Source organism: Apus apus, chromosome 4, assembly GCF_020740795.1.
Source record: "Apus apus isolate bApuApu2 chromosome 4, bApuApu2.pri.cur, whole genome shotgun sequence".
Taxonomy (NCBI): domain Eukaryota; kingdom Metazoa; phylum Chordata; class Aves; order Apodiformes; family Apodidae; genus Apus; species Apus apus.
In genome coordinates, this window is record NC_067285.1 from 23,901,327 (window position 1) to 23,914,215 (window position 12,889).

Here is a 12,889-nt window from a genome sequence, read left to right on the forward strand (position 1 = left end):
TGTTAGAGAATGATGAAAGGCAATGCATCTTCAAATGTGAGGCATGGGAAAGTTCCTTCTTTTTTTTTTTTTTCCTTCAAAGTGATCTTCTGTTCAAAGTTTTGCTTCTTCTGCACAACTTTCATGTATTAATACTCTGAAGCATCAGTGAAAGCCAGGGGGTTACTTGGTCTATTTTAAATATTCTTTGAAAGAAATGCTAATGACAATGAACACAATACAAAAAGAGCTGAGTGTAAAAATAAACTTTTTAAAGCTTTTGATGTGAAGAAGGATGCTCAGTTAAGAAAAAACTAAATAAAAGCCATGATGTTTATTTTTCAGAATACTTTTTAGTTGTATTCTGTTGAATAAATTGCAGTTTCTGCTTTTCCAGGGCAGCAGAATGTGGACTGATGATGTGCAAAGAAGCAATATTTAGTCAGTAAAGAGTTCTGTAATTCTTTGATCTTAATTTATCAGCACTCATTCTTGCTCAGATATTTCAAATGTAACAACACATCAAATAAAATTTTCTACTGCTCACATGTCAAAAGATGCTAACACTGATAAATCATTTATCAGCAGAAAAAGGCTTAAAGTGCAAATAACAAGTATTTTTTTCCATAATAGAAAAATAACATTACTAGGACCACAAACCTATGTTCTGTCAACAATGCAACTAACACAATATGAAAGAAAAGGTCTTACCTTGTTTTAAGGATATTCAGAAACTGCAAAATTTCTGAAAACTGTATCAGTCTAAGGGCTCTTAAAAATCTTAAACCTGCAGTAATGAGAGGAAAAAAAAAAAAAAAGGATAATTCAAAATATAAAAACATTTCATTTACAATGACAATGATCAATGAAAGCAACATAGGTAGCATACAAAATATCAAATACCTTTGAAATGTTCTTCCATATTTAAGGGTTCCAAGTTCCTTACCACGCCTTTTCCAAATTGTTTTACACTTTACTAATAGCTGACGTGTCCTACCAGAAAGCCTTAGTTTACATAGAAAGCCATGGAAGGACACATACAGGCTGAAAGCCAAGGGGAAAAAATCTCACTAAGGTTCTGTTGGTAGTTTTAGCACACATCCTTCTCTCCAGGCTGTCACAAACACATGGGGATCTGAAAGTCAGTCCTCCAAGCTCCCATATTGCTTAGTGAGAAATGAGATTATGGGCAAGAGATATGGTAACCTGGATAGAAGAGACTGTGTATATGCCTGATTAAATTGTTAAATCTTAATGACGTAAAATATTTTATTTTAATAATGCTCCTTATCTCCACCCTAATTTCCAAAAACTCTAGCAGGAGAACAGAGGTATGACACATTCTCTCTTAGAATTGACAAATCTGCTAAAAGTCTTTCCATCAGACTATAACTATAAGAATAAATTACACTGACTATTAAAGAAGCAACTATATTTACAAAGAAATAGCATTTTTTGTTGAAATCAGGTTGCATGAATAGTAATTCCCAGACAACTGCAAAGCCAGCGAGATATACAGAGTGTGGCAAGAGAACCTACTATAGAAGATTAAGGGCTTAAATTATTAAGGGGGCCTTATAGTGATAGTAAATAACATGGCTGCAGTTCTTTGGCATATAAATAAAAGTACATTGTGTATTATACACATGCACAGCTTAAAAAATTAAAATAAGGCTTTGAGGATAATTTTTATTGGACAGTACAGCCAAGAGTTATATAAAAGTTGTGTAACGTGGTATTGTGAGTATTACAGCTTGGACTAGGTTCTTCTAATACTTACTTTTTACTAACATTAATTTTAACCACTTCCAGTGCTAAAAAACACTTATTTATTTCTATAAACTTAAGGGAAGACAGGTCCTGGCAAAAATATAAACCTGGTCACAACCTTCATCATCTCAGTGGAGACAAGAGGATCCTCTCAAGAGGAAAGATGCATGTGGCAAAGTCTTGAAATCATGGCTTTATTTCTGCAGTACTCTTGGAAAGCTGTTTAATAAAATTTTTACTCTTGTGAAGGCTGGTAAGTAGCCTTATTAAGTAGCCTTGTTAAGGCACGTAAGTAACCTTAAAGTAGAAAATCACTTCTGCCTGTTTATTACGTGGCTATTAAGTTTCTTTCTAATTACTCACTGCAGGGAACTCTGCAGATTCATTATAACTTGAAAACTGAATTTGGAGATCTAGACAAAAGTCTATAAAATAATGCTTAATAATTATAAACTTCAGATCAGTTTGCAGTTAGAGGATTATCATTTTGGATCATAGTATTGAAACTGTGAGAGTCATGTCCCTCTGCCCCACTTGCAGTAGTCCCCACAGTTCCTACTTCTATCCAAAGAGATATGGCTGGCCAGGAATGAAGAGCACCTTTACTAGCAACCCTAAACTTCCTCAGCTCTGTTCCATCCACCTGTCTCCCTCACTTCACCCCCTATAGACTTTTTGAAAAAGTGCCTGTTGGGAGAAAAATGCTTTCTTTCAAATGCTTTGCATTGCATATGAAGTTAATTAGATGGTCAATTACCCATTAAAATGCTCCAGAAAGAAGCCTGAGAAACATGAAAGTTAACAATGAAATTTCTATCTCCAAACGCTACCAACACCTAAGATATATTTTAGTTGCTGAGACATCAAATGATAGAACAAAAAGACTATGGCTTCAATGTATTTTTTGTGGAAGAAGCAAATCATTATGGATTTAAAACCAAACAAACCAAAAACCTTGTAAGAGTTTACAATCACCTTATAACCTCTGTGTCTTGTCTAGGATGGTACTTGTGGGTCTGTGTTTTATAGCTAATGGAATTATGACATGGAAAGCATCAAATTTTGATCTTCAGAAACCTCAGTTATTACCTGGTTCAAATATGAAGAACAAAAATGAAATGAAAACAGTAGTTGTCCCTGTGATTATGCCAAATTCATTACAGCATACTACTCCTTTCAAGACCAAATCAGTTCTGTTATTAGGTTCCTGTATGCTATTTTAAATTATTTTCTATACTTAGTGTCTTGTAAATAATCTGAGTTCCACCATCCTAGCAAGAAAGTTGTATTTAATAAAAATCTCTTTCTACGTTCATAGTATCAGACATGACAAGGTATAAGCTCTCTTAAAAGGCACCAAGAAAAGGTAGATTCTCTACATTAAATATTTAATTAGCTTTTGTAAAATATGAGTCATGTTAGAAATATTGAATTTTTGTATTTATTGTAAAATCTACTCTATATTAGTCAAAAAAGTGCTTTGATAAATCAATGCGTATAGAAATTAAGATTCTCTTTGTGACTATATACCTTTAAAGCCTATAAACATTATGTATTTCAAGTATTTCCAATGCCCATTAACATTACATTCTCAGTTTTGCTTCAAAGGACATCTAAAGGTCTTTTTAATTAAAAACTCTGTGGAATATAATATTCTTTCCGGCTACGTAGAAACATCACCTCACATAAATATTATTAGCAAAATGAACATTGCAGGAACACATTTTTGTTTCCCTGACAGTCACTGTTCGTGACCAGGTGCTGAACAAGTACAGTCTGCCTCAGTGTCATAGTGTTAGGGTATTTGATTTAGTAATTAATCTACTGGTTCACTTCTGAGCTTTGTAATCCCCCCTTCAGTAGAAAATCCAGCCAACTGACAGCTTTAAAATCCATTTGACATTGTCTCATGTCAGAGTCAAGGAGAACCTGGGTCAGAAGGAAACAAGCATGCAAGTAGCATTCTTAGTATAAGCCATGGGGAGAAAGGCACAAAGTTTGTAAATAGGGCCAAAAGGCTTATAGTTGAACAGGGTAGAAGCCTGTTTAAAGAATAAAATCAGAAATATTCTTAAGATCCAGAACACTGTAAAAAAGAACTCTGAAAGTGATGTGAACAAAAGAGGACTAGACAATGGTAGGGCTGCAGCTGATAGGTTTCGGTAACCTCCTTTCCAGGTACTCATGGTATCGTGCTCTCAGGGGCTGAGCACACCAGCAGCACTTCGTTCAGTGTTTGCAAGTGAAACCCACTATGCCTACAGTGTTTACTCCAATAACACTATTCACACAATGAGGCAGCCAGCCAAAACAACTCTACATAGTAGAGTGCACCAGTGTGCACACACCTCCTCAATAGGATGTACCATGTAAATACTATGTGGTCTATTGGCAACATCCACTAATACTAGATGAAATGAAGGGGAAAAAGGGGAATTCCCTTGTTATTTCTAAGCTTGCCTGTGAGGGATAAGGGGGGCTGTTTTTGAATGCATCTGCTTGGCACTCTAAAACATTTAATAGCATTGACTGCTTAACTTTCTAGTAAATTATGTGAATTTTGAAAGAATGCAGCTATTTCAGAGATGTCAACCTTACTCTTCAAATAGACTACAAAAAGCTGCTGCTGAGAATAAACTGTAAGCATTGAACTCAGATGAAGTCAGTTTGCCCCTAAATGTATTTGTATAGCCCTGAACTTATCAAGGGGATGATAAATCAACTGAGTTTTTACCAGAGGAAAAGTGCACACAGCACTTCCTTCTAGTGCTGGTACTAATGACATACAAAAGTGTGCTTGCAATCATACATGCATTTGTAAATAGATGACACAGTAATCCTCACAGCAATATCCTTGATGCAATTAGACTGTTGCCAAAGTAAAAACTATACTCTAAGGCAGCTTACAATGAATCCACACAAGACCAAAATTAATACAAATTAAATAGAAAATATGTTTATGGGTCTAACTGAAAAGTAATTCTTGACAAAGTGTCTGTAAAAAATAGGGTCTGAAAACTAATCACACGTAACCAGGAACACTTCTCGTGTTATGCTCTCTCACTGTTTTAAAATAAATAAACTCGGCTCAGAAGATATAACCCATTCCAAGCCCACCAACTCACTAAGAATAGAAAATGGCTTTTTTTTTTTTTTTTTTTTTTTTTTTTTTTTTTAATGCATCAAGGATAATAGGCAAAATTCCGTAACACAATCACTAATAGCAATTCCTATTTTCCCAAAGCTGTCTCTACTACTTTGACAAATGTGAACATCTCTCTTTCCCTAGCAATATTTGGGAATGATTTTTACATATGTGGGGAAGAATAACATATTTTAACATGAAGTAACAACAAAACTGTTTTACATTTAAATGATATAATCAAGAGTTGAGATAAGGTAAGTTTATTATGTATTGCAGTATTTGCATGTTCAATAGGATCCTGCCTGCTAAAGATAATTCAGAAAACATTAATGGAATGCTCAGGAAGTACTTGCTGGTTTGTCTCCATCATGCCACTCATCTTTTTCTTGCAAAAGGTTTAATATTTGAATTTTCTTATGGGACCTGACTGGAATAGGCTATAATCTTCTATATTATAATTTATACAAAGAACAAGTATCAAAAGACTTAATTTTCCTAGAAAATATCTTTAATCACAGAAAAATATATAGAAAAAAATTGAAGGGTCTCTTCAGTTGTTCACTCTTCTGCTTCTAAAAGGATGAGGAAGGTATGCTTCTGAGCTGGAGCTTCTTTGAGCTGCAATGCTCAGGATAAAGCTAAAAGATTCATAGATTTCTAGACCAGAAAAATATCTATAATTATCAATGCAGATTCCTTTAATAATAAGTGACAAATAATTTTAATAGTTTCTGCATCTAGTATAGTATTAGAGTTGTAGGTATGATAACTCAAATGACCCTCCAAATATGCCACAGGATTCTCTTACTGTGAAAATAATTGTTTACCTACTTGTTTTGCCTGTACAGATAAAGGGATCATTTCCAAAGTACACTGAAAACATGTGTAATATGTACAAATATTTATACCAGCTAATTTCCTGGATAACATGTGGTGTAAGTGTATTTCAGATTTTGAGTGTTCAACTTGGAATCTGTAAAAAAACCAAACAAATAAAAAAACCCCAAACAAACAACAACAACAAAAGAACCAAAAAAACCCCCAACAAAATCCAACAATAAAAAAAAGCCAACAACCACTTCTGACTCCCAGAGATGAAATGCCTTCCTACTGAAATTCAATACCCTGAATTTACATATGAAACATTGACATATCCATATCTTTCAGGCCAATTTTGAGGGGTTACTAAGAGAGGCCAAATACCCCTCAAAAAACTTAAATCAATTTTAAATATTATAGAAACCAATTATCTGTGCAATAGGAAACAATATGCTCTGTTAAAGTACTGGGGCAGATCTAGAATACAACAGTATTTTTATGCATTTTACGACATACTTTTTCAGTTCTGTGAGTTGCAAATACTCTCCAGCTATCAACTTTTGACTCTTTATTAAGGAGCTAGAGAAATGAAAGTTTTAAACCAGAATGGTGATATAAACATAGTCATGTGTTAGTAGAAATGCAATTACAGTAGAAAATTATTTTATCTATAGAGATTGCAGCAAAATAAACCATGTTATTTTAAGCCTTATTTTATTTTACATTCTTAAAGGTGCTGCAATATGGTATTTCCCTGTCTGTCAGACAGCTTTGCAGTCTGTCAGGTGAACTGATGCTTTCCACTGGATTAATCTACAGCATTAGGATTACCCATAAGATATAACCTCAAAAAAAAAAAAAAATTACAGTTTAAAATCTACAATAGGGAAGAGGAGGCAATCACTACAGCTAAACTTTCTTGTCTTTAAAGGAGAGGTCAATCTACCAAAACACCATCAAGCATTGTATTATTTCTCATCACTGAGACACAACCCCTTTCTTATTTCCATATGTTGCTTTTCTGTCAATAGCAAATCCAAAACATTGATATAAGGATTCAATCCACAGAAATTCTGTATATCTTTTTTATTTTCCCCTGACAAACGATTCACCCATTCATCAGACTATATGAACGGCTACCTCTATATTTGACCATATGGTTTAATGAAGACTGAAAAAAACAGAATCCATATTTATGATACCTGAACCTTTTCTGAGATGCATATAACAAGGGGGAAAATTTTAGGATGCAAAATAATCCTATCCTGAATTCACACAACAGCCTTCACACAATCAAAGAAAGCAACCTGTGAATCCATGCCCTGTAGCTAGGTTTGAAAATGAAAGCTCAAAGAATGATACAAGAAATAGCACGGGACGAAAAGAATCTGCCATTCCTTGGATGCAACACAGCCAAAATATTTTTATACACTTCCTTGCCTCTGTTATGCAAGTGTAGAAGCAAGAAAAACAGCATACAGCATGAAAAAACCAATATCCTATGAACCAGTACAGTAAAACTGCATCAACTTCAGAATCCATGTAGGTTGTTTACTAATTGTTTCCAAACCTGTTAATAAAGCTCTCTGCTGCACATTTTTTAAATTTAAAATAATAACAGTAGATCTAAAAAGAAATTATTAATAACTCCACCATCGCAGATTACTACATTCCATCCTTCAATAAAAATTATTACCTGGTGAATATTGAACACCTTTGATGGGGTACTGAAGATTGGGGCACATTACAGCATGTGAGTTTGGAAGGGAATTTTTCCAATAAAGCAAATTAAATATTCTAGAATTATTTTGAAGTGGCAAAATTAAACATAATACCTTTTAGAAAAGAATAACACTAGCACCAGAGACAGAATCACAAAGTACAGTTCTGAACAATAACTTTAGAGTTGTATCTTACCCCAATACGAGCCGACCCTATAACAAGACACCAAGGAGTTTCGAAAAGTTTGTTGTTCTTCCTTTTCAGGGGTATTATGTCCCACTTTGACACGATATCCATTTTGGAACAATTCTCCAAGAGATTTTTTACGCCTTCTAGTACTTTTGTAAGTTTCTGTACGTGTGCCCCCCGAAGGGTTTGAATAGACTAAAATCTTGCTGGAAATCATTACTAGGTATCTTCAGTTGCAGGAGCACTGCACGTAAGTTTTCCAGTCTTCAGTCCCAGCATCCGCTAATAGCGAAGGCAGTCATATATTTACCCTTCTTTTTGCTAATTCAGTATCAACACGGAGAGACAGTTCAGAGTTCTCTTTGGAAGTAGATTTATTTAAGTGGACACAGGATAATGAAAAGTTCACCTTTACACGTTGTTACCAAAAGATAATTCAGTATAATCTAGTCCATTTCTGTTAGCATGAAACAAGCAGAATTAATTCAAATATAAAACTTCGTCTCACGAAACAGACTAAGAGTATCACAAACCGAGTGAACAAAACAAATCACAGACGCAGGCAAACAGTGCAGATGCTCCTCTGATCCATGATGTACTAGAGCTTAAAAGCCATCTTCTATCCGGATATTACCACATAAGCTTCTTTCAGATACACCAAAGAACCACACCCATGGATCCAAAACCCACAAATGTGATGCTGTTCACTTGGAACGAACAGGTACTCTCATAAAGAACATCGTTGTAGTTCATGTACATAAAGGGAATTGTTTACTGTACGTTACTGTATTTGACTCTTTACATATCTGTCTTTCAATAAAAGCTAGTATGTAGAAGGCAGAGGTCACATAATCAGCTAACTCTTACAGGATTTATCCTAGATAAAATAAAAAAAAACCCAAGCACAACAACCCTTCATCTAATCCCAGTTCATGACAGCTGTATTACTGAATGAAAAACAAAACACAACAATTTAGCCATCACACAACAGTACAAAGAATAGAGAACATTAGTTCTCTCAAGCAGGCTTGGTCTGTGAATATTCCCAAAATTCAATTTTTGCTCAGTCAGTGAGGTATTACCTTCCACGATGTTATATGCTTTCTTAGTCAATTTTCCTGCTTTCAGCATAACATACAAACTTCATGGTGAAAAGCTATCTTTATTTCAAGGAATATGCTTATCATTCCTACTTTTCATCCCTAGAGGAGCTATGAACATGTCTATGACAAAAATAGAGCAATCCCATCTGGAGTACAATGCAAAGCAGACACAAAAATAGACTCTACCATGTCCTTGTAGAAAATGCACAGGACCTCAAAGCATTTTGGAAATGTTATTTAAATGCGACAATGTCAACTATAGGAATGGTGAGAACAGTACACACAATTTTCAAATTATAAGTAATATGCAGTGAATGAATCACAGGCAAACCACTTCTGTGACTCCTTTACATTGCAACCTTTACACTACGTTCTTAAAAAAACCCTGGTCATGTTCTCACTGGTCACTGTACCAAAGTTCCACTGAGTCTAGCAGGAATCTTTTTTGATTCTACATATGCGCATGTACATGTATGTGTGTGTATATATAGAGAGAGTGACATATGTATCTGTAAGCACCTGGCTCCTTCCTACTTGCTTTTTACCATATAATGCATACTCTTTTTCTCTCTTTTTGTATTTCATCTTGGATAGTACTATATTGTTTTTATCCAATCGTAAACTTAGCACGAGTGTACTTTGTACAAATATATATATAGCAAATGTTTGGGTACATAATCTATTTAGCTTGTGAACCTAGAACATCTCTAAAGGAAACAGTACCCAAGTAATAAATAGCAAGAGCCAAGCTGCTTAGTTTACATAATCTATATTGTGGCTTTAGTAATTTGACAGAATTCCTTTAACCCTCTCAGCTCCCTGGCTGAGCCAGATTTTTATCAGTTTTCTCCCTTTTTCTGTGAGTGCACTTCTAAATCTGCTGCATACATTAAAATCTTAAAACATTAATTGACAATTGGAAATAAATCTAAATAAATTGGTTCAACAAGTTAAAAAAACTAATCTAATTTTCAGCATCAGCAGGATGAGCACATATTGTGCTGAGAAGCACAATTCAGCATCACAGAGCCACACAAAGATGTTTGTATTACTTTCCTGTGCAGAAGTTTTAGCTTTTCAATGGAATGATTTTTAGCATTTTGTTCTACAATATGATCATGCAAGACAGCTTGTTGCTTCCAGTGAGAGTACAGTTCTCTATCATCTACCTTATCTACCTATTACATGGTCAAATTTTTTATATTAGATTTTTAATTAGATTACACAAAATTGTTCTCTGTAGGTTTTTTCTTCAATTGTCCAGAGAACTACCTTTTAGATATCCCATCATTTAGCTCAGATGAGCACCTAAGTGAAAGTCTGAAGTCCAATTAAGCAGATGAAGATTATTTCATTAGGCAAACGGCAGTTTCCAGTGTTTCTGTACTTTTTCCTATCCCTCTGAAGGATAAAGTTGACAATATCCTGGTCTGAGGCAGACTTAGAACTGTTAAAATTCTGTGTTATCAGAAACAGAGGAGATGCATGCAATCTGCTCTGAAGTATTTACTCCAAACTAATCCACAGTTATTCTGTTCTAAAGAGCCCTAGGATGACTTGTTAAAACCTATTACACCTCCAATGAACCCAAGTCATTTAGAGTACGTTATGACTTAAGTTTTCCATATTTTCCACAGATGTGCATTCTTAGAGCATATAACTTTGTGACCCTCCCTTAATATGCCATAAAAATGGATTGATATAGTTATGAAGGCACTGCTACCACAAAATTACAACTTGCTTTCAAAGTCCATCCAAATGTGAAAGTATTAATCTCAAATATGCAGGAGAATAAAAGAATTCTCAGCAGCTGAGCTATGCTTTACTTTTGGCTATGCAGGATCTAGGTGCATGCTATACCATACTACAAGACTGGAAGGGAAGAACACATCTTTGGCATAGACAGCCAATGTTTTTTTCCCCTGGGTGGACAGTTGGAATTGGTGATCTTAGAGGTCTTTTCCAACTGTGACAAATCTATGATTCTGTGATGTACTGGGTAGAAGCGGGTATCAAATTTTCTCCTCTACAGCACAGGTTAGACAGGGATGACTGCTCTTCTGTGCTTTTGTAGAATACTACGTTTTACAGTTGTGACCAAAAGCACAATCTAAAAAAAACCATGAAACACAGGGAAGCCTGCTGTAGAGAAAAAATAACTTTGCTTGCTATATGCAGGGACCATTTTTTCCATCAAAATTTCTTTTAAATTTATTTTACAGTAAGGCAACACAGAATGTTCCACATGTATCTTTCCTCTCTTTCAAGTTGCTACTTCTGAAACTACCATGACTAAGGCACTGTTCTACAAGAAACGCCCCTTAAAATTTTAATTGGTCCCATTTCAAAAAGGGTCAAAGCATTATTAATAGAAATTAAAAGAATACACAGGCTGACCAACAACTACTTTTTGCTACAGCTTTGTAGCATTGTCTATGACTTATGACAAAACCAGAACAATCTCATGTCCGTTCTGCCAAGTACTTAACACACATAAATCTCACTCATTTAGAACTTAAATTTACAATGCAAACTTAAGTTCCTGAAGTCATGCATGTACTTGCATTACTTTTTTTTTCCTCCTAGCGCAAAAATCTTCAGATATTAAACCATTTTCAGAAAGTGTAGCATGAACAATAACAAAAAAGTCACTAAATATGTAAACATCAATTCTGCTGTTTTATAACACTTCAGGCAATGACTATGTCATGTTCCATAAGAGATGCAAGAAACAACCAGTCAGCATCATATTTTATAAAGAAAGTATTACCCCACCAAACTGATGGTGGTGTTATCTTTTTTTTAACGATTTTGTCTTAAACATTTTTAAACAAAAAGCTGAAAGCATGAAGGGAAGGATACTATTAATACTTAGATCATGGAAAACAGCTAGGGAGAAATGGAATTGATCAATCTCTCATTTTTCTATTTTTAACTTACAGTTGTACAATCTTTTCTAGATACTGAAGTCTATATTCAAAATGCATGCAAAATATGCCTTTTTAAATTCCTTGATTTCTGGAGCATAATGGGACACTTTACTGATTATGCTACTAAAATCAAGATGACCCTTGAAATACGAGGTTACACCTGAGTAAGCTAACCTTGCAGAGAAGTGGCACTGCAAGTTGGAAACTTGGAGTTTCTTTTTTAAAGCACTAAATACAACTCAACATAAGGCAGTTTCACTTCCTGAAGAATGACAAGTTAGCATCTTGTATAATTTTCCCTGGCGTTCATCAGGAACAAATTGCACTAAAATCAGGAATATGCTATTCTGAGAGGCTGTAACCGTGGGGTAGGACAAATTATAAGAACAAAGGCAAAGGAAGGACAAAGGCCAGATCTAAAGCCTGACTCATGCTGCAGGACACTGGTTTAAAAACAGACTTGCAATTCTGCCTGTCTTTGCTCCTGTGAGTCACAACGCACAGGTTGTAACTGCCAGAGAAACAATAAGCACACTGTGAAATAAGACTTGAAGAAGAGTCAAATATTTCAATTCTAATCAATTGGTATGATGTAATCTATCCTAGCCACTGAACTTTCTTTAGCCTTTGTATTGCATAATGCAAGTATTTAAAGAATAGATACATGTGAGGAGCTATATGCATATATACTAATTATGAAAAATCAGTTATGAAAATGATACATCACAGAAGTCTATGTTGTTATGATCCAGGTGGAAAAAAAACCCCTCAATTTCCTGACCAGATGGGTGTCAAACTTCATAAAATATTTATGTCAGTCCAAGAGACATGATGAGAATGATTCCTTACTATAGTTTAAATTTGTAACAACAAAACAATATTTCAAACCAGCTGTTGAATTAGGAATTTAGGCATAACATTTCATAGAAATCAAAGATTATGGTGTTTCAACTGCTTTTTAGAAATATAAGTGTCATTTAGGTCCATACACCACTGGTTAGTGTCCCTAAAAACATCACCTTCACCTATTCAGTATTGTATCATGCTTAAATACAAGCTGTGAAAACAAGTGTCAATTCAGCACTGAGGCTGAAGCAAGATTAAATCCAGGAAACAGAGTAGCATTTAAATCTCCTCTATTCAAATTCAAGTCAGACAGAAAATCTGCCTGTGACCTGCTTACTGAGAAGCAAATTCTCAGGGAGTTTTGAGTGTACACAAATGCTTGAACT

General features: G+C 34.8%; 1 protein-coding gene across 30 annotated transcripts in view; it reads right to left on the reverse strand.

Moving 5' to 3' along the window:
• The window catches only part of KCNMA1 (potassium calcium-activated channel subfamily M alpha 1), a 452,424-nt gene that overhangs the window by 161,340 nt on the left and 278,195 nt on the right, over window positions 1-12,889 (reverse strand). For all 30 annotated transcript variants that reach the window (XM_051619774.1, XM_051619783.1, XM_051619775.1 and 27 more), the window contains exon 6: window positions 691-766. In XM_051619774.1, coding sequence (XP_051475734.1) covers window positions 691-766 — 76 coding nt within the window. The remainder of the gene's footprint in view (window positions 1-690; window positions 767-12,889) is intronic.